Here is a 23,602-nt window from a genome sequence, read left to right on the forward strand (position 1 = left end):
TTTATTAATATATTATATTATATTATATTAATATATTATATTATATTAATATAATTACTATTTTATTTATGAATAATGTTTATTTTTTTTTTTTTTAATTATTAATATTTGTTAGTAAAATATAGTATCAATACTATTTTATTTATTGACATTGCTTATGCATCAATACTATTTTATTTATGAATTGTATTTATTTTTAGTATTTTATTTATTAATATTTATTACAGTTTTTTGTTTATTATAGAATTAATTTATTTCAATGCTATTTACATACACTATCCAGTGTGCAGAAGTTTCCATTTTCAAAACAGCCTGAGATAATCAAGAAGGGGTCATGGAAAGGGCACTACGCAGAGCAAATAAATACCCTAGAAACATATTCATAGAGAAAAATGACACTTTATTTTGATTACATGACAATTATAATACTGAGCCTCTTCTACCTTTTAAAGATAATAGTTTACCTTTGCCCTTTTGAATTCATTAACATTTTATTTTGGGCTGATGGGTGAGCAGACGTGTTTGTGGCTATCCAGTGACAAAAGCTATTGCTGCGCTCATCTGCGGCTGAGTGTACTGTCTTTGCCTGTCCTCCAGTTACACGCACAGGTTTGATGGAAGATGGATAAGCTGCATTTAGGGTTATCAGCAAGTCTGGCTTGCTGGCTCAATTTGAAATTCAATAATGAGCCTCCATGTTATATTTCCTCCTCACTGTCAGGCCAGTGATAACAACTGTACTCACCCTTCTTCCCTCTCTCCTCGTCCTGTCCTGTCCTTTCCGCTTCCCTATCGCTCTGAATTTTTGCTTGGCTCAAATATTTCTTATCGCTCTGTGGTTTGCAGTAATAACACACAGGCAGGCTTAACGCATTTTTATCGGAAATGTAGGCCACTGTGAACTTTGAACAATTTGAGTTCTTTCACTTTCCCAATACTACACGAGATATGAAAGTTTGCATATCTTCTCTAAGAGAGTCTTTTGCTTGCAAAACATGTTGTATACGTCATTCTCTTATGTTTGTAGTGGATTTTAATAAACTGGCTGAGGTTACCACTTGACAACCTGTGTTCTTGTTTTGGTTATAGTCATAAGTCTTGTTGCATAAGACAGCACCTGTCTAGAACATGTTTGTACAGCACGTAATGTTCTAATGTAGAACTGAGGGTCATTCTGACTTTGAATCAGCATTAAAATGTCAAATCTCTGTGTTTCTCAGGCTCTGGCCATGACGGAGGTGAATGGTCCGGTTGCTCCTCATATGGCAGAACCTCAGATTGCCATGTTTTGTGGCCGTCAGCTTCTACACATGAACATTGAGAGCGGACAGTGGGAACCAGATCCTCAGGGGCGACAGGGATGCTTCACACAGCCCAACAAGATCCTGCCATACTGCCAGGAGGTGATGTGATATTCTATTCTATTCTATTCTATTCTATTCTATTCTATTCTATTCTATTCTATTCTATTCTATTGTGTTTTGTTTTGGGTTATTTTATTTTATTTTAGTTTTGTTTTGTTTGTTAGTGCTTTGTTCTCACCCGTTTCGTTTTGTTTGGTTTTGTTTTGCTTAGTCTGGTTGTTTGCTCTGTTCTCTCCTATTTATTTAGTTTCAAACTTTATTTACAGAATTTTATTTTGTGCTCTATTTTACTGAGTTTTGTTTTTTATTTTTACTTTTTTTTTGTTTGATTTAATGTAATGGGTTGTTTTATTTTTATGTTTTGTTTGTTAATGCTCTGTTCTCACCCGTTTTGTTTTGCTTGGTTTGGTTTGATTTTTTTTAATTGTGTTCTGTTCTCACCTGTTTTGGTTTGGTTTCTTTTCTACTGGTTTGGTTTGTGTTTTGTTTTGTTTGATTGTGCTTTGTTCTCACCCATTTTGTTTTGCTTGGTTTTTGTTTTAATTGTGTTCTGTTCTCAACTCTTTTGGTTTAGTTTGGTTTGGTTTGTGTTTTGTTTGTTTTTTGTTATTTGTTTTGTTTGTCCTCTGTTCTCAGCCATTTTGTTTTGTTTTGTTGGTGTCCTCCTCTCACCTGTTTTTTGTTTGGTTTGTTTTTTTGTTATTTCTTTTGTTTGTGCTGTGTTCTCACCCGTTTTGTTTTGTTTGTGCTCTGTTCTCTGTTCTGTTGTTTTGTTTGGTTGTTGCTCTTTTCTGACCTGTTTTGTTTTGTTTTTGTTTTCTTTTGGTTTGGTTTCTGTTTTGTTTTTGTTTGTTTTTTTGTTATTTGTTTTGTTTTGTGCTCTGTTCTCACATGTTTTGTTTGTTGGTTTGGTTTTTTTGGTTTGGTTTGTTTTGTGTGTGTAACAACCAAATTGTTTTGTTTTGTTGAGTTTAGTTGTTTGTTTTGATTGTGCTCGAATCTCACCTGTTTTGGTTTGGTTTCTTTTCTTTCCTTTTCTCTTGGTTTGTTTTGTGTTTTTGTTTTTGCTCTGTTCTCATCTGTTTTGTTTTATTTTGTATTACTCTATCCTATTTACTTAGGTTAAAACTTTATTTTAATGTTTTGAGCTTTATTTACAGTATTTTTTTGTGCTCTGTTCTGTTTAATCTTTTCTGTTTCATCTTTCCCACTTGTTTTAGTTTTTTGTTTAGCTTGTTTGAGCTTTATTTTCCTTTTTATACTGTTTTGTATTCTATTCAGTTCTATTTTAGTCATTTCAGTAACACTTTACAAAAAGTTTAATTAGTAATTACTTTAGTAAACATGAACTAAGAATGAACAGTGAATGTACAGCATTTATTCATCTTAGTTCATGTTAATTTCAGCATTTACTAATGCATTATTAAAATGAAAAGTTGTGCTTGTTAACATTAGTTAATGCACTGTGAATTAACATGAAATAACAGTGAACGACTGTATTATCATTAACTAACATTAACAAAGATTAATAAATACTGTAATAAATGTATTGTTCATTGTTTGTTCATATCAGTTGATACATTAACTAACATAAACTATTGAAACCTTATTGTAAAGTGTTACCGTAATTTCTCTTCTATTATTACATTCTGTTCCACTTGTTTTTGTTTTAATTTTGGTTTTCCTTGTTTGTGCTCTGTTCTCTTTGAGCTTTATTCCATTACGTTTTAGTATAGTTTATTTTGCTCTTTTATTGATTTGTTTGTTTTAATTTGATTCCCTTCCATTTTTTATGTTTTGATTCTATTTTCTTTGTGCTTCTATTCTGTTGTCATATTCTAGTGTTCTTTTTTTCTGTTGGCATCATTTTATTATACTCTCTTTTCACTTTTATTCTGTTCCGTGTGACTCATGTAATTAATTTCAGTCGAGCGCTAAACATCAAACTCAGCGCACCTACATTAGCATGCGTGCTGATTGGTTTAATTACTATGTGGACAAGCATCCTCAGACAATCTCCACTCTAGCATATTTTCAAGGTGAACGCCGAGGGCAGCCCGTTCTAATATTAGCATTGTAAAACAAGACTAAAATGTGCAATGCTTTCATGTGCATACACAGGGAACTCGATGCAAATCTCTCTCTAACTCTCGCCGTATTAAGTGTGCAGGATAATGGCCATATTCTTCACCATCAATCAGCGGTGGAGATTTATGGTCTCCGTACGCCCCGGGCTCAAGCGTATTGTGCGGCTAATATGACTGTATTCTCCGACTCCTGAGAGGATTGCAAGTTTTTGGTTCCCTCTTGTCTCATCTAGAGGAATTAGGAATGAGCAATGATGCTTGGTTGTTTTCCTCTGTTTTTCATCAGCGCTTCCGAATGCTCTTCCGCGTCCCTTTAGGATATCAACACTGCAAAATAGCATTTCCCTGCATCCCTTTAGAGTTGTAATGTTGTACAATGCCAATTTCCATTGCATTCCTTACGGATAACGAGAGTGAAAAATGCCACGCTTTCCTGCATTCTTCTGGTCATTCAATGTAACTCCATTGCCAAATACAGCAATGCGTCTCGCCAAATACGATTGCGCGTTCTTCATGGCTGAAATCAGTCTAAGCCTGTATTATTGCATGACAGCAATTCTGAAAATTGAGATGTCAGTCTGAAAAGAACGGGTTTTTGTCTTTCCGTGCTCTATAAGTGCCAGCAACGTCTGTTCAACCTTGCCTGAATCAACACGCTGTCCCTACCGCCGCAGTATAAAATCACCTCGTTGTGCGCTAATCTGGGCTCAACCAGTCAACCAGTCATTCTTCCTAATGGCTTTTAAAAGCATTATTGTGCCTGCATTCTTGCCTGGCACGAAGTGGCATATCCATAAGCTAGCTGGCACGAGTGACATCAAAATTGAATGAAGAGGCCAAAGAATATGTCATTCTCCTGGCTGGATGAGGTTTAGACTAGCAGGCGGTCTGCCAGTGGACTGCGGCCTCATTGCCAGAGCTTGTTTAGAACATAATAATCCCTTCCCATATGTCTGTAAGATTACACTCTCACTCGCTTCAGCCCAGTGCGAATTGATTTGATGCATGCATGAACCCAGAACAATACTCAACAATTTTGTTTTCAAAGAATGTTTGTATACTCTTCTTGATGTTAATTTGAACAATATGTCATAATTAATCCAAAATGGACTCAAGGTTGTCCTGTGTTGTGAATATGTTTAAAGGATGTTGAAATGCAGCAGAGTGTGTGCAGCTTCTTTAGTCATAACTTTATTCTTACTTTACTGCTATGTTATGTGTAAAAATATTTGAGAGACTAATTTAATTGTTTTCTTAAAATGTTTTATATGAATTCTATCAGCTTCTAATAATTAAAATAAAATAAAATAAAATATTATATTATATAAATATTACTGGAAGATATAGTCCCTAATAAATGACAAAATAAAATAATTAAAACAAAATAAAATTACATTTAAAAATAATACACAAAATAATAAAATGTTATATTTTTAAATAAATTAATTTAATTGTTTTATTAATTTATTAATTACATTCATCCTATCACTAGCAGATATAGCCCCTTATAAATAAAATGAAATATTATAAAAAATATTATAAATAAAACATTTAAATATTATAAAATGTTATGAACAATAACAATGTTATTCAAGACGTGGAGAAAAAGTGAATATTGAATATTAAATATATTAAATATTAATTTGCTTATTGATCCAGTTAAAATCAAATTTATCTTTCACCTAGAAGATAGTCCCTAATAAACTAATACAATAAAATAATTAAAACAAAATAAAAAAAAAAAAAAAAAAAAAAGATAAAATAAGTTTTTTTTTTTTTTTTCTAAATTAATTTAATTGTTTATTAATTGATTAATTACATTCATCCTATCACTAGCAGATTTAAGTAAAATAAAATGTTAAAATATTATAAATAAAATATTATAAAATGTTGTTATGAATAATAACAATGTTATTCAGTGGTATGGAGAAAAAGTGTTGAATATTAATTCACTTATTGATAAAGTTAAGTTTATTACTTTTTTTATATCTGTATTAAAAATCATCCTTCAACTACAAGATACAGTCCCTAATAAATTAATAAAATAAACTATTTAAAATAAAATAAAGTTAAATAAAAAATACTAAAATAAAATGTTATTTTATGTTATTGTGTTATTAATAATTAATTTAATTGTTTTATTAATTCGTAATTTATTAATTCATTACATTTATCCTATAGATATAGCCCCTGAAAAATAAAAATATTATAAATAAAATCTTTAAAATATTATGAAATGTTGTTATGAATAATAGCAATGTTCTTCAATGAATGTGGAGAAAAAGTGTTGAATATTAATTTACTTTTAAAAATTAAAGTTTTTTTTTTTTCAGATACAGATATAGTCCCTAACAAACAAATAAAATAAAATAAATTTTAAAACATATTTTTTTTTATATGTATCAAATACATCCTTCCACTAGAAGATATATAAATAAAATAATAAAATAAAATAAAATAAATGAATAAGAGAGTGTTACTCAGTGGGCGTTGAGCATCCATTTTAATATATTGTATATATATTTCGGGACAGAATACTGAAAAAAGAAACCAGTAGATGAATATGAATTTTTATGACTTTTATTAATAAAATGAAAGTTTTTATTTTATTTTATATATCTGTATCAGATTTATCCTCTCACTAGATGATATATTCCCCGATAAACAGAATGAAATAAATTGAAATAGGAAAAAATAAATAAATAAATACAACTGTGCATAACAGAATGTTATTCATTAGTGTTGAGCATCTGTTTTAATGTGTTGTGTATATACTGTATATTTCAGAACAAAATATTGAAAGACGAAAACAATAGTGTTAAATATTTATTATGAGGATAATTAATATGTTATTAATTACAAGTTGCTAATTTGTATATCTGTGTGACTGACCTTGTCTTGTCAAATCTCTATATATATACAAATATATAGTGAAACAACAAACCTAATGTGACAATACACTCATGTATATTCCTGAATATACGTACATATTTTTATCCATTGTCCCTCTTTTCCTATCTTCCCTTGCATCTGTGATTTATTACATTGAGTTTATTTATGATTATATTTTGAATCATAAATAAATCCTAATAATGTACAGATGACTCACTATGACTCAGTGCCCCTGCAAACATGTTTTAAAGGTGAGGTGTAATTGCTTTGGAAATTCGGGAATAATACGCAGTGAGTTTTCAGACGCCCTCTAGTGTCAAATATGAGAGCATTTCATATTCCTTTATTAACTTTAAAGTGCTGCAGTCTTAGCTGGCAAGGCTGACTCAGCGACTCCCTCTTGTGGCCAAACCCAAGAGTAAACATGAGCTAAAAAAAAGCATCCATTATGTATTTATCCAGCTTGCTATTAATTGCATATGTGGTTTAGCTATATGGTCATATTAAAAAAGATTCCCATATGCAGCTGCGTTTTCAGAAACAAGAATATTTCACGGATTTCATGGATCCTGGAGTGCCATTTATTTCTTGTTGTCCCGTTCCTTCTCATCCACTTTTCTGCATGATAAACTGATTATTCCCCTGTCCTTTTTCCAACTGTTGTGATCCTGATTCCTGACCCCTGCTCTTTCCTCATGTGTGTTATTGTCTGTCGTTCTCGTCGTATGTCAGATGTATCCAGGACTGCAGATTTCCCACGTGGAAGAGGCCTCGTATCCAGCAACCATCCAGGGCTGGTGTAAGAAGGGCTGGGGTCACTGTCAGACCCGCACCTTCATCGTTGTGCCCTACCGTTGTCTGGGTGAGTCACAAACACACCCTGAACAGTTTATAGTACAGATATCCCATCAAAAATACAATGTAGACCAGATTTAAACATGTACACAAACATGTTCATTTAGTTTGTGAAATTCCTAAGCGTCATGTAGTACATTGTACTCTGCAGTACCTCATAGTCATGTTATATCACAAGCAAAAATATATATAAATCATAAATCTGTTGGCTAAGTGCTAATGTTGATGAATATGTAATGCTTGTGCAGCTGTTTGGCTCTGAGGGGCTTTTGTCCTTGGTTTTTGCTCACGTACTGCACATATTTTAACTTCCCGCTTCTTATATTCCTTTATTTGCAACATCAGCTCACGTGGGCATTTTCAAAAATGCTAACGGCACTTTTTTATCGCCGGTATTGTCTGCCTCATTTCTCATTATGTTTTCTTTGAATTTATTTATATATTCCAGTCATTATCATATCTTCATCATATTTTGAAAGCATTATTTTATGCTGACTAGGTCTGTACAGTAAATAGAGACATTGTGTGGAATGTTACCATTTAAAATAACTGTTTTCTATTTAAATATATTTTTAAATGTTTTTTTTTTCCTGTGATGCAAAGCTGAATTTTTTAGCTGCCATTACTTTAGTCTTCAGTCAAATAATCCTTCAGAAATCATTCTGAATTGTTTATTATTATTATCGAAGTTGATATTATGGAAGCCTATTTCTGCCATGAAATAAAAAAATAAAAAAAGAGTGAATAAGGTCATTTATCTCACAATTCTGTTTAAATCTCACAATTTGGTCTTTTTTTATTTTTTTTATTTATTTTTTTTTTTTTTTGTAAAGTCATAAGATATAAACTTGCAATTCTGAGAAGAAAAGTCTTTTTTTATTTTTTCAAAAATATAGTGAAATAGGAAATAAAATAAAATAAAATAAGCTGGTGTACTGTTGGGTACAGAAAAGGGGCTGAGCTCTCATAAATTAAAAAAAAAAAATAATAATAATAATAATAATAAATAAATAAATAAATAAAAATAAACAATGTTATTAATTGAGTGCTGAGCATCGGTTTTAATGTATTGTGTATATATTATATATTTTAAGACAGAATATTGGAAGACAAGAAAACAATAGTGTTGAAATTTATTGTTAAGAGGTTTATTAATAGATGTTATTAATTACAAGTTTAATTTTTATATCTGTATGACTTTGTCTTGTCAAATCCATATATATATATATATAAAATATATGAAACAACTAAAAGAAAAGTCTTTTATTATTTGTTTTATTACTGTTATTAATATTATTATTATTATTATTATTATTATTATTATTGTTATTATTATTATTATTATTATTAAACTCTGTGACTTCAAAAAAATGTGCTGCTTTATGTTCATTTATTTATTTATTTATTTAATGGTAACCATGATAGATTTTTTTCAGGATACTTTGAAATAGAAGGTTCAACAGAACATAATTTAATTTAAATGTAATTATTTTATATATCTTTTGTAACATTATGAGTTACAAAATAACAATGTGAAATAAAAATAAAATAAAATAAAATAACTAGTAATGTTGTAAACATCTTACATACAGGAATTATATGGGTTTATTAAAAATGGAATTTAATCATCAGCGTTGGTAGCGTAATGTTGGGTACCACAAAAAATGGGGCTGAGCTCTCAGAATGAAATGAAATGAAATAAAATAAAATAAAATAAAATAAGAGCTGGTGTACTGTTTAAATTAAATTAAATTAAATTAACCCTCATTTTCAAAAAATTAAATTAAATTAAATTAAATAATAAAATAAAATATAAAGCTATTATACTACTATTATACTATTATTATACTGTCAGTTTTGTTTAATTTAATGCATCTTGGCATTAAATATATATCACTGGCCCCAAACCTTTAAACAGTAGAATACATCCATTATTAATAATGTTTTATTTTTTTAATGACCCCATGTAATTGTCTTTTTCTTTGTCTCTCAGTGGGTGAGTATGTCAGCGAGGCACTCTTGGTTCCGGATCGCTGCCGTTTCTTACACCAGGAGCAGATGGATTCTTGTGAGAGCTATGTGTACTGGCACAACATCGCCAAAGAGGTACAGTAAATAATAAAAGCTCACAAAATTACAACCTGAAAAAGTATTAGAACTGGAATTCAACTTTAATAGCTTCACATTTTTAATGGTTAGTCTGATGCCTGTGAAATTGCAGTCCCCGCTGTGATCTATGATCTTCTGTTCTCATTTCCTCTCTGCACTATCGCCAGTATCTCCTGGTACTTAAAGTTTTCCCATTTGAATTTTGTAGGTCATTTCACCCTGACATGTACAAGCAGTTACAAAAAGATTTAAAAAAAATAATGCACTTCAAAGTTTTTTAAAAGGACTGCTGCAGACATTCATCTTTTGCTCTGCTTATTAGGCCTGCACAGCTGACAGTCTGGAACTGCATAGTTATGGGATGTTGTTGCCGTGCGGTGACCGTTTCCGTGGGGTGGAGTATGTCTGTTGCCCCGGCAGGGCAGGATCGAGTGGACGGGGAGAGACGGAGACTACAGATGCCGCACAAGGAGAAACAACACCTTTCGTGTCCATGGCTGGAGAAAAAGTGGTCACCAGGTAAAAAATTCTTATAGTACGTTACACTCTCAGAAGGTCCAAGATTTCTGGTTATTAAATATTTAGAAAAGGAAATACAGTTACTATGCCAAATTATCAGATTTAAGTAATATATCTAAGGTAATTATTGCAAAGCCTATCCTAATTTAACTCATTTTAGTCTCAGACTCACTATAGTTGTAAGCTGTATGTGATTGATTCACTAAAAAGAATCAGCTCATATGAATCCTTTGTTTGGAATTGATTAGAATCATTTGTTCAGGAATCAGATTACTCTGGTTGAGCTGTAATGAGTCATGAGTCATTTGATTTCAACTTATTAAAATCATTTGTTCAACAATCGGATTACTTTGAGCTGTTATGTTTTTGATTCCCTAAAAAGAATCAGTTAATGAGTCATTTGTTTGGAACTTATTAGAATCATTTGTTGAGGAATCATATTACTCTTGTTGAGCTGTTATGTTTTTGATTCACTAAAAAGAATCAGCTCATGAGTCATTCATTTGGGACTTATTAGAGTCATTTGTTCAGGAATCAGATTACTCTGGTTGAGCTGTTATGTTTTTGATTCACTAAAAAGAATCAGCTCATATGAGTCATTCGTTTGGGATGTATTAGAGACATTTGTTCACGGAATCAGATTACACTGGTTGAGCTGTTATGTTTTTGATTCACTAAAACAAATCAGCTCATGAGTCATTTGATTTCAACTTATTAGAGTCATTTGTTCAGGAATCAGATTACTCTGGTTGAGCTGTTATGTTTTTGATTCACTAAAAAGAATCAGCTCATATGAGTCATTCGTTTGGGATGTATTAGAGACATTTGTTCACGGAATCAGATTACACTGGTTGAGCTGTTATGTTTTTGATTCACTAAAACAAATCAGCTCATGAGTCATTTGATTTCAACTTATTAGAATCATTTGTTCAGCAATCAGATTACTTTGATTGAGCTGTTATGTTTTTGATTCCCTAAAAAGAATCAGCTCATGAGTCATTTGTTTGGAACTTATTAGAATCATTTGTTGAAGAATCATATTACTCTTGTTGAGCTATTATGTTTTTGATTCACTAAAAATAATCAGCTCATATGAGTCATTTGTTTGGAATTAATTATTGCGAACTTATCGCTAAAAAGAATCAGCGTTTGTCATTCATTCGGCAATCAGACTACACTGGTTGCACTGTATGTGTTTGGAATCAAAGTCAATGGAATCATTTGTTCAGGAATCGGTTTACATTGATTACAACATGTTTTTTATTGAACTAAAAATAGCTGACTCTTATGAGTTAAAGAATCAAATTGTACTGTTTGCACTACATGTGATTCACTAAACAGAACCAGCTCATTAGAATCATTTGTTCAGGAATTGGTCTACACTGATTCTGATGTATTTTTGAATTAATTAAAATTACTTATTCATATAAGTTAAAGAATCAAATTTTACTGTTTCATTCGGGAATCACTGCACTGGTTGCACTGTATGTGATTGATTCACTGAAAAGAACCGACTCATTGGAATCATTTTTCTGAAGTTGGTTTACACTGATTAGGGTGTATGTGTTTGATTTAGCTAAAACTAGCTGACTCATACAATTAAAGAATCAAATTGTACTGTTTGCACTGTATGTGGTTCACTAAAAAGAATACACTTAAATGAGTCATTTGTTTGTGAATTAGACTACACTGATTGCACTGTATATGTTTAATTCACTATAAAGAATCGTCTCATATCAGTCATTCGTTCAGGAATCAGACCACACTGGTTGTTGTAAATGTGTGTTTGATTCACTAAAAAGAACCGACTCATTTGAGTCTTTTGTTCAGGAATCAGATTACACTGATTACGATGTTTTTGATTTAACTAAATAAACCGACTCATATAAAAATCAGATTGTACTGTTTGTGCTGTATGTGACTCCCTAAAAAGAATAAGCATAAATGAGTCATTTGTTCGGGAATCACTGAACTGATTGCACTGTATGTGTTAGATTCACTAAAAAGAATAAGCTTAAATGAGCCATCCGTTTATACAAATGATTCAAATAAGTTCCAAACAATTGACTCATAAGAGCTGATTCTTTCTGTGATTCACTAAAAAGAACTTGTTCAGTAATCAGTCCATACTGACAATTATGAGCTGATTAAGTGAATTAAACATACATCTCAACCTGTGTAGTCAGATTCTTGAACGGATGACTCATAGTAGTTGGCTTACTTTTTAGTGAATCAAAAACATACAGCTCAACCAGTGTGATCCGATTTCTGAACAAATGACTCTAACAAGTTCCAAACAAATGACTCATAGGATCTGATTCTTTTTAGTGATTGCACTGATTGCACTGTGTATGTTTGATTCGCTAAAAAGAACCAATTCATATAAGACACTTGTTCAGTAATCAGTCCATACTGACAATTATAAACTGATTCTTTTAAGTAAATCAAACATACACGTACATCTCAGCTTGTGTAGTCCAATTCTTGAATGAAAGACTCATAGTAGTCGGCTATTTTAAGTGAATCAAAAACATGCAGGCATGTAATCTGATTCCTGAACAAATTATTCTAATAAATTTCAAATGACTCATATGAGTTGATTCTTTTTAGTGGTTGCACTGATTTCACTGTATATGTTTGATTCACTAAAAAGAACCAATTCAAATAATAATAAATGTAATTTATTTGAGAATAAGACTGGTTAAACTGTTAATGTTTGATTCACCAAAAATTATTGCACTATGAAAGTCACTTGTTCTGGAATCAGACTACACTGGTTGCCTGTATGTTTTTGATTCATTAAAAAGAATCGGCTCATATGAGTAATTTGTTTGAGAACCAGACTACACTAGTTGTGTTGAATGTTTGATAAATAGAATCCATTGTATGTTTGATTCACTAAAATGAATCATCTTATAAGAGTCATTCCTTTGAGAATCAGACTACACTAGTTCCACCTTAACTTACAACTGACAAAGCTTATTGAAAAACGAATTAACTCTAAAATCCTACTCTATCAGTGTGAAAACGACACCACCCACTCCCAGTCCCTCTCCTGAGACGGACATCGAGGAAGACGATATGGAGGAGGAAGAGGAAGAAGTAGTGGAGGAAGAAGCAGAGGAAGAAGAAGAAGAGGAGGAAGGCAATGATGAAGAGGCAGCCGAGGTAGAGGAAGCTGAGGAGGAGGAAGCCGCAACGACGGTGAAGGACCAGGAAGAGTACGAGTATCCCATCGACTCTCATTTCCAAGGCCAAGACTACATGGACAACTTCTACTACGACAAAAACCTCCAGACTGCCAAAGCCTCCACCCAACCTCAAACACGGATGGACAACTGTGAGTCTTTCTAATGTTTCATCTGTCAGGCGTCATAAATAGTCTTTCTAACACACACAGACACTCAGTAGAGGTTAAACAGGATGCGTGAGGTTAAAACGATATTGCATTTTTAATGCTTTCTCTTTAACTCCCTTGCATGTGGTGTTTTAAGTTAACACACTGTTGATATTGATGCTACTTAGGTCTGACTGAGCTGTAGAGATCCTTCTTTCCCTCTTGATAGATTAACTGATTGAATAATCACTGATTGGTGCTTAATTAACTCTCTTTCTCTCATGTCCGTAGTGCCCACTCCTCGTCCTACAGATGGTGTGGATGTTTACTTCGAGATGCCAGGTGATGACAGTGAACATGCCAACTTCCTCCGTGCCAAGTTGGACCTGGAGGAACGGCGAATGAAACGCATCAATGAGGTGAGGGAGGCAGGACTGTTTATGTTTGCATATAAGATCTTATGTGGCCTATGAGTGTTCAAGAGGGAATCATGACTTTATTTGTGCATGCAGATCATGAAGGAGTGGGCAGAGGCAGACAACCAGTCAAAAAACCTGCCTAAGTCAGACCGCCAGGCACTGAATGAGGTAAAGAAATGAATTAATGAGTTTTTGAATAATTTTATTAAGTGAAGATACATTCAATTAAGAAAACAGTGAAAACATTTATAAAGTTACAAAAAATGTATTATGGTTTCCACAAAAATATGAGGCAGCACTTTTCATGAATAATTTTTGAATGTGGCACTAAAGACTAGAGTAATGGCTTCTAAAAATTCAGCACTGCATTACAGAAATACATACATACATATATATATATATATATTTATTTATTTTTTTTTTTTGAAATATACACTACCAGTCAAAAGTTTTTGAACTGTAAGATTTTTTTTTTTTTAAAGAAGCCTCTTTTATTTGATTCAAAGTACAGCAAAAACAGTAAAATTTAAAATTTAAAATACTATTTGAATTTTAAACTATTTATACAACTACTATTAAAATTAACTGCTTACTATTTGAGTATATTTTAAAATTAATTTAAATTTGTTTAAATTTATACCTGTTTCAAAAATTAGCATCATTAATCCAGTCACATGATCCTTCAGAAATCATTCTAATCATTCTAATATTCTGATTATATTCTGAAACACGTATTATTATTATTATTATTATGTTGAAATCAGCTGACTAGAATTTTTTTACAGGTTTCTTTGATAAATAAAAAGTTCTGAAGAACTTTATAATTTATAGATTATAATTTATAGATTTTTATAATTTATTTAAAAATAAATAAATAAAAAAAATAAATTATACTGGCTCCAAGCTTTTGAATGGTGTAGTGTTACAAAGTAATGTTACAAAAGCTGTTTGCTTCAGATAAATGCTGATCTTTGCATCTTTCTATTCATCAAAGAATGCTGAAAAAAATGTACTCAACTGTTTTAAATACTGATAATAATAATAATAATAAGTGTTTCTTGAACAGCAAATCAACATATTAGAATGATTTCTGAAGGATCAGTTATTTTTAAATTGCAAATAATATATGTATTTTATCAAATAAATGTAGCCTTGGTATGAATATGTTTCTTTCAAATAAATATATACATAAATATTTCAAATAAATAAATAAATAAATCTTACCTACCCCATACTTGCAGTAGGGTATGGTAACTATTAAGTGGGTCATATTCTACACTTTTGTGACATTTATTTTTGTTATTTTTCTTGAACTAAAAACAGTCGCAGTTTAGTTTCTCATGATTCGCGATCTTATGACTTACCCTTAGATTTGAACAGACTTCATGTTATCTTCTTGAATAATCTGATTACGAAAGTAAAGTGGGTTTCACGTGGTGTAAATAAAGGTTATGGCAACAATAGCAAATATCAGAAGTTTTCTTGTGGGTGAACTTGAACTTTATCCTTCACATCCTGTTGAAAAAAAATCTTCAGAAGTGGGTGCTTCTTCAAGAAGCAAACTTGCATTCAGATCTTGCAACATTTTGCTGAAATGCCACTTTTATCACTCCAGTCAATTCCCATTGTATAAAAATCCCATCCTGCCTTACTTTTTTTTTAATGATACTGTGTTAATTTAAAGTATGTCACAATACAAAAGTTAATTGGGTTGTGAATGCTATTTCATGTGTTTAGTCATTACTAGGACTATTCTCACAAATTTCTCTCTTTCCCAGCACTTCCAGTCTGTTTTACAGACCCTTGAGGAGCAGGTAGCCGGCGAGAGACAGAGGCTGGTGGAGACACACCTGGCCCGTGTGGTTGCCACCCTGAATAACAACCGTAGACTGGCTCTGGAAAGCTACCTGAGCGCTGTGCAGAGCGACCCCCCACAGGTTTGTCACACTAACAGAAAAATACTATGAGAATATTAGCACAATACAGTGAAGTTGTAAACAACATATTATCTTCTTCATTGCTATCAACATTTACATTTATGCATTTGGTAGACACTTTTATCCAAAGTGACTTGCATTCAAGCATTTTGTCAGTTCTTGCTTTCCTTGGGAATCTAACCTGTGACTTTGGCTTGCTTATTCTTTCATATCTGATAGTTCATGCAGTACAGTAAATATAGTGTTTCTAATTCACTACCAGTCTCTTTTTGACATGATTTCACTTTTTCTACTCCCTCACAGCCGGACCGTGTTCTTCAGGCTCTGAAGCGTTATATGGCCGCAGAGCAGAAGGACAGACGACACACTCTACGTCATTATCAGCACATTGAGTCCGCCGACCCTCAGAAAGCTGAGCAGATGAAATTCCAGGTTTGAGATGCACATACAGATCTGTTCTTCCATTCATGTCTATAACTTGAACACTTTACAATGAAAACTGATTTGACTTTAAAAATGTTGAAATTAACATGTACTAATTAACTTTTCATTAATTGTCATTATTTATAGAACATATTAATGCTGTTGTGTGAAGCATAATTTTGGACCAATACGATTTCAGTGTGGGGGGGAGCTTTCTAACACAGTATGACAAGAATAGAAACCAAAATGTCTTTCTGCCCATTGTAGACATGTCTCTCTGCTTAACACAGACATGAAAAGGATCAGTTTTATTGTTTGAGTCATGTCAACGCAAAAATGAATGATAAAACGAATTTGATATCTGCGTTTAAAGGTGTACACACATCTCCATGTGATTGAAGAGAGAATGAACCAGAGTCTGGCTCTGCTCTACAAGGTCCCCGGCCTGGCTGAGAAACTTCACGATGAAATCCGTAAGATGTGTTTTTGTGACTCCCTTGTTGCCTCAAAAATTCTGAAAGTTCTCAAAGTCATTCGTGCGACCTGTGTGTCTCTGCAGAGGAGTTAGTGAGAACAGAGCGGGGGGACATAAGTGAGCTCATGACCACTTCCTTTTCTGAGACACGCACCACTGAAGAGCTGCTTCCTGCCGAGAGCGAAGAAGAGCGAGATGACGAGGAGGAAGAAGACAGAGCTTTCCAGAATCGCCCCTATCCACCACGCATCGGTACAATAACCACATTTACAAAACACATGCATTGTGAGGAAGGAAGTGGAGGTTAACACAAAACACTCTTGAGCATGTTAACAATCTGACAATACTAATCATCCTTTATCCTATTCCTTTCATCTCTTTTTTGGTAATGTAGACCCCCAGCCTAATGAAAAGAAAGGTAAAAGCTCTGATCACACTTCCTGTAATATTATTTCTCTTATCATTTCTCTTATATTGTGTGTGTGTGTGTGTGTGTGTGTGTTTATATATATGAAGAGTTCAGATGCAAAATCCCCTAAAAGCCATCTAGGTCAAAAATGAGATGATACTGAGTGAATGTTCTTGACACATAGTATATGGCCATCAAATACTTTTACTTCAAACTTGCTAAAATCCCAGCCTCAGCCCAATCAGAAGTACTGGTACTTACATAGAAACCTATACATCAGAGCATGATTAAAATGCATTTTTTAAAGAAAGATGTCAGATGGATTTAGAGGCTTTTGCATCTGAACTCTTCATATATATATAGAGAGAGAGAGAGAGAGAGAGAGAAAGAGAGAGAGAGAGAGAGAGAGAGAGAGAGAGAGAGAGAGAGAGAAAGAAAGAGAGATTTTAATTTTTCTTTTAATTATAATTTAGAATTATATATTTATATTTCTGTATGTCCACAGTTTCATCAGTGGATGAGTATGACTACACCACCTCTGAGAGAGGACCGACTTATGAATATGAGGAGAAGGTTAGAACCAAATCTGACACAAAATAACACATTTACATCTGTATGTACAGTATTGCTCAGAAAGGGCTTTCTTTGTTACTGAATACTGCTTAGTTTGCACTATGTACTACCTGCTAACTACTTATTCCACAAATAAAACTGTAGTTATGCTTCATTGTTGTCACATTACTATGATGCATGTTAGACAGGGCTGCACGATTTGGGGAACAAATAATTTTTAAAAGCTTATTTATTAAATACAAATAATAAAAGTAAAAAAAAAATGTAATAATAATAATAATAGTTATCTTTATTTTTATTATTATTATTAATAATTCTGCACAAGACAGTATGGCATTTCTGCAATTTGACCACTGGATGGCACCATATCAAGTTTATGATATTTCCAATAGTAAAACAAAAAAAAAAAAAGAAAAGAAAAGAAAAAAAAAAAACAGACACATTTTTAATTATTCATTACTTTTGATTACCAAGCTTGAGTGGAATTTTAAAAGATTTTCTTATCACATGATTAACTCCGTTTTCATGTGTTCCTCAGATCAACACCTCTGTAGAGCTGAAGCAGGTGGTCTACAAGTCTCCAGGAATCCAGAGAGATGAGCTGGTGAGCATCTTTTCATTTGTGAAATAATTTCTTTTATGAAGTCTATTGTTTTCTTTGTTTAGGTGTTCAGACATTACTGTTGCAAATACTTCTCATTATACAGTTCTTTTAATTTCAGCAGAAGTGTAGATGCAAAGCCATTATTTAGCTTTACTAAATGCTACTACAGATTAGGTCATTGAGAATGTGCATTCAAAGGAAAAGAAACACATGACCACTGCAGAAAAGACAACAACATAGGTTAACTTAATATAATGAGTTGGAGTCCACTTCAACCTTTAAAACGTTTTATTGCTGTTTTTTATTTAAATGCATATGAAGAATGGTTGGACGCCACATATGTTTTTTGCATTTTCACATTAACATTATTCAGAGATACTGCCTTGCTATGACTTTATTTTCAAAATACATTTATTCTCATACTAAGACTTTAATCTCATAATGCTACACGTTACTCTCAAATTAGTATGACTTTATTCTCATATTGCTAAGACTTTATTCTTGTAATTTTGATTTTATTCTCAGAATATCATGGCTTTAGTCTTGTAATCTTACATTTATTTTATTTTATTTTATGTGGCACTAAAACACCGTCATAGATTTAGCCTGGGTGTAGCTTGCTGAAGCATGAAAAAACTCACATTCTTAATAACCACATCCGTGTATGCTAAGTTTTGTATCTGATACAAAAGAACATTGATAGCATAGGGTGCATTTGGAGAACATGGATAGGGTGCATTTCCATCTTAAGCAAATAAAGTTATATCCTCTCAGGTGCCGATTTGGTTGTTGTATTGTACTGAATGTGTACCGAAACTCAATGCCTCTGTTTTCCATCACAGCAGCCGGATGTTTTGGAGACGTTTAACCGTGGGGCAATGGTGGGCCTGCTGGTGGTTGCCGTGGCCATTGCTATGGTGATGGTCATCAGCTTGTTACTAGTCCGCCGCAAGCCGTATGGAACCATCAGTCATGGCATTGTTGAGGTGAGAGTTTGTCTGATCGGATCACTACTGACATTTGTGTTTTTGTATTTAAAGTCCAAGAATTGGGTCAAACCCAGACTTAAAATGGCTTCTGGCTGATGTTTATGGTTTTTATAATATGATAGCCTAGTTCAAATACACCATAACCCATTTAAGCACCATATTTAGCATGAGGAAGTAAACAACCAACCCCTGAAGCAGTTTCCTGCCGAAATCTGTTTTAATATCTAGTCATTTTGCATCTGATATTTTAATTTGATAGGGAAAATAGCATAACGTCAAAGTGGAAAAGTCAAGTCATGAAATGGAATTTATATTTGAATAAAAAGTACATACATACATATACATGTTTGTCATTTGTCATTTTGTCATTGTCATTTCATAATTAATGTAAGTTTTAGATCATGAAACTGGTTCCTTTTATATGTGAAACTTGCTGGCCTGTATGAATCATAAATAACATCCTTGGGGTTTCTTTTTCAATAATTGCATGACTATTTACCCAATAAATATTTAAGTGGATATGTAATAAAATAATTAAAATTGCATTTTAGGATTTTAAGTAAAGATCATGTTCCATGAAGATATTTTGTAAATTTCCAACAGTAAATATATCAAAACCTAATTTTTGATTAGTAATATGCATTGCTAAGAACTTCATTTGGACAACTTTAAACGCGATTTTCTCAATATTTTGATATCTCAGATTCCAGATTTTCATTTTAACAAACCATACATCAATGGAAAGCTTCTTTTTTTCAGATTTCAGATTATATATAAATCTCAATTTCTAAAAATTGACTCTTTTGATTTGTTTTGTGGTCCAGGGTCACATATAAAACTACAGTTTTTGTTATATGATATTATAATGATATTAGAGCATCATTATGGACAGAATTAAGCATTTATGCAATAAAAATGTATCTATATTATGCTATCTCTAAATGATGCTGTATATCTGAATACATATACAGGGCCTATTCACAAAGATGTTTTTTATGTAAAAATACATGTAAACTTAAGAAAAAAAAAAAAAATTAAAATCTTAAAATAATTGTTAAGAAGTTATGATGGCCTCACACTTTGACCTACATTATAATGCTAGCTACATAATAAATATTACTATTACAGTATTTTACTTGTATAATTTAGCACTCTAGATGGAAAGACCATCAATATTTTGGAAATAATAAAAAAATTGATTGCAAGGTGCTTTCTATTACAGAAAAAGAGACAAATATTAATAGATTTATCAAAGATTTATTAAAGATTTACCAGTGTTGAAATATTACATATATTAAACAAGGCATTTGAGTAATATGTCATTTTATTCTTAAAAACAAACACAAAACAAAACTTTTTTTTTTTTTTTATTCATAAACTACAGATTCTTTAGAATTTTATATATATTTTTTGTATTTCCTGCATTTGTATACTGGTTGGCCAAACATAAGATAACACTCTAATCTTGTTAAACTTTACAAATTTTCCTTACTTAATGATTTCAGATTTGCTCACAGCCATCTTATTATAATGTTCCCGATCATTAATTTTCCCATTTAATTTCACTTATGCTCCATTCTAAGCTCTATTCTTTCCCAGCAGGTCGACCCCATGCTGACCCCCGAGGAGAGACAGCTGAATAAGATGCAGAATCACGGCTACGAAAACCCCACTTACAAATTCTTCGAGCAAATGAACTGAGGAGGGCTCTGCAGTCTCAAGGCCATGCCCTCCTCTCTCGCCTCCTGTTTTTTCGATTGGGGTTTCCACTGCAACCCCCTCTCCCTCGTACTGTATCTATGTCTATATGACCGATGTTCAAAATGTACAACAAACCCGGCACGTAAATAGGGAGTTTGTAGTAAAACGTTTGCATACTACTCTCTCATCAGGGAGAGACACTAATAAGAGAATCCGCAGAGCACCGAATATCCCCCGGTTTTTGCTTTCGTTCATGAGGGTGTGGCCGCGCCGAGCATGTTCGGCCGTTTTCAAATCTTGGAATAGTGTCACGCTTTCTTTCCTGAATGAATTACGTGTTTCAAAGAAGCTGAGTGGTTTGTTTTGTCGTTTCTATTTTCAAAGCAGAGCTTATTTCATGGTGAAACTGTGATATGAATGAAATAATATATTTTTGAGTTCACCGGATAAAGTTTTGGCCCTCTAAGACAACTTAGGTATAGATTCGAGTCATTTTAGACTGCTAGTTTCATTCTGTTTGACTTCAGACGTAAAGCGAACGAGGTTTGTGTTCACCTATAACTCAACCATCGGACATTCTGGTAGATTGTTAGTCTCAAATCACACCGTAAGAAACAGAATCAGTGTTTTAAATGTACCACGAACGTTCATCGAACAATACTACCCGAAAGCTTAGAATATTTTTCTGGTATTGCTTCTTTAAAAGTCAATTCTAAGTAATCTGAAGTCCATACGCGTAAAGAAAAGCATGCGAAATTTGGTGTATGATGCTATAACGTACTTGTGTTGGTCCTGTTTCTTGCTTTTTGATAACAATGAAAATATCACAGTGCAACAATGACGTGTACATAACTAAAGACGTAACTCGAATAGACGTTTCTATCATTAATTTGTAATCAACGCAACGTGTGGACGTAAAGATGACCTTGTGCTGCTCACACAGAGAACGAAACATTTCCTAACATGGCTGAATGAAAACGGACTGTTGTATAAACCAGCACAAGAAAATGACACCGTTACTCCTGACTGAATGTATCTTCGGTAGACATTTAGGCTCCATTCACGTTCCTCCTAACACACCGCGGCGGTTAGAAGCGTAGGTTAGTTAGCTTAGCTAATCGCTCCGTTTTCATACAGTAGTTGATTTAACTGTCGAGGGTTTGTGTTGCGCAACTGAACCTAGTGTCACCTCTGAACGTGGTAAACAACTTTGACTGACAAGATGTGATTCCAAAACTGGTTTAAGTTTCTGTACGTGTCACTACATCTTGAAAACCTTTTTTTTTAATATTAGAGGGTTCTAGAGTTGTCTGTCTAATGCGTTTCTGTTTTAGTACATGATAGAAATTTTAAATCAAATTCTTGGGTGTCTGTCGCTGTGACACAAATAACGTAAACGCAACAATTACTGTTAGCCTGTTGTAGAAAGGACATGTCTTGCTCTAAATCTTTTTATTAATAGAACGAACAGGTTTTTGAGAAGAAAACGGCATCATCCTGTGTATATATGATGTGACATATCAGCAGAAGTGAAACCAAAATGTGGGCCTGGTACGTTTGTGTTTGTTCTTACTTCAGTCCAAAACTACACTTTTATACCAAACTAAACTCCATCCTGTCAAATGTTAGCTCGTATTTATTTAAAGGAATAAATATACAGATTTCTGTCTGAGTCAAGACGCAACAAACCTTATGACGTGATCGTTGTATCTGATTGCATTGCCTTTTTTGTCTTCCTTTGTTGGTTCTGTCACATTTTGAACATACCTGAACTGAAATCAAACCACAGAAAAAGCTTATTAAACCACATATTTCTAGAGTATTTGATTGAATGGAAACTTCTCACAGCATAACAATTATTTTTAAGGCATTGTTAGATTCATAACTCTTCATTTAGACATCTTCAGGTTAGATTCAACGCATGGCACCAGATGCTCATGGCACTTAAAGTTAATCATGGACGGCCTGCTGTTGTTTTGATCTCTCTATGAATTGTGATGAGTTAACATTGTGGTTTGATGCCCTGATTTAGGACTCTTATATAGATTTCGTACCAGCATCAGGCAGATTTAGGACAGCGTATTCAATAGAAATCGAATTTAAGTTTATACGTGTCACTTCCCTCTTTTATCCTGAACCAATAGAAATGTAAACGAAGTTACGGATGTTTTAACTGCTGCATTATTGCCTTTTTCAATGCTGTGTTTTGGATGTAATTATATGTATTTTTTATTTAAGTCAATATTAATTGGAGTTTGGGTCATTTGCTATATAGATTTGGACTGTAAACACTGAACGGGTCTCATGCTTGAAAACTAAACTAATTAACTGAGAGCACAACTGTATCCAGACTGATTCATTTGTGTCCATTCATCAGTACTTCAAATTGTTTCCTCGTCTTGTTGCAGAATCAGTTAAGTGAAGGTTAAGATGGAAATTTAGCCTACGTAATGTGTTGAACATCCTATACACCCCAGTTTTATCTTTCAAATGACTAGCATGTATTGAAGATACAGCTTGATAATGTAAAATAATTGGTTACTTTAAAAGTAAAGATGTAATTTGGTGAACTGGTGCTTTGAGGAACTTGTCATTAAGTTACTGAAACCAATGCAATGAAATAAGCTGATCTCAAGTCGTTCTGAATTTCACCAAAGACATGTTCTGGATATGATTGGAAGGCCAAATAATATGTTGTATTTTTAATTGACATGTATTATAAGAGCAAGCAACCTGTGAACTGATCTGGCTTGTTGTACTTGCATTAAAACAACAATAAAATTATAAATGACCCACACAATTTGAATGTGGCTTTTACCTTTTGGAATAGTGGTTGTTGTTGTGCATAGCATGATGCTGTTAGCAAGCTTCTGGTCATTATTAACAAGGGAAAATTAAACTTCTGTTAT

The 23,602-nt window shown here is 32.8% G+C and overlaps 1 protein-coding gene across 2 annotated transcripts in view; it reads left to right on the forward strand.

The window, feature by feature from the left end:
• aplp1 (amyloid beta (A4) precursor-like protein 1) overlaps positions 1–23,493 on the forward strand; it is a 71,803-nt gene extending 48,310 nt beyond the window's left edge. Inside the window, exons 2-17 of one of the 2 annotated variants that reach the window (XM_051128730.1) lie at positions 1,221–1,403; positions 7,076–7,205; positions 9,192–9,304; positions 9,630–9,826; positions 12,847–13,166; positions 13,455–13,582; positions 13,676–13,750; positions 15,361–15,519; positions 15,823–15,951; positions 16,316–16,415; positions 16,502–16,669; positions 16,812–16,835; positions 17,332–17,399; positions 17,938–18,003; positions 18,846–18,989; positions 20,595–23,493. In XM_051128730.1, the coding sequence (XP_050984687.1) occupies positions 1,221–1,403; positions 7,076–7,205; positions 9,192–9,304; positions 9,630–9,826; positions 12,847–13,166; positions 13,455–13,582; positions 13,676–13,750; positions 15,361–15,519; positions 15,823–15,951; positions 16,316–16,415; positions 16,502–16,669; positions 16,812–16,835; positions 17,332–17,399; positions 17,938–18,003; positions 18,846–18,989; positions 20,595–20,693 (2,103 nt within the window). In that variant the 3' untranslated portion in view covers positions 20,694–23,493. The remainder of the gene's footprint in view (positions 1–1,220; positions 1,404–7,075; positions 7,206–9,191; positions 9,305–9,629; positions 9,827–12,846; positions 13,167–13,454; positions 13,583–13,675; positions 13,751–15,360; positions 15,520–15,822; positions 15,952–16,315; positions 16,416–16,501; positions 16,670–16,811; positions 16,836–17,331; positions 17,400–17,937; positions 18,004–18,845; positions 18,990–20,594) is intronic. The other variant, XM_051128731.1, reaches the window with a different exon arrangement.
• The last annotated feature ends 109 nt before the right edge of the window (positions 23,494–23,602 follow it).

The sequence above is a fragment of the Labeo rohita genome, chromosome 15 (genome assembly GCF_022985175.1).
Source record: "Labeo rohita strain BAU-BD-2019 chromosome 15, IGBB_LRoh.1.0, whole genome shotgun sequence".
In the NCBI taxonomy this organism is placed as follows: domain Eukaryota; kingdom Metazoa; phylum Chordata; class Actinopteri; order Cypriniformes; family Cyprinidae; genus Labeo; species Labeo rohita.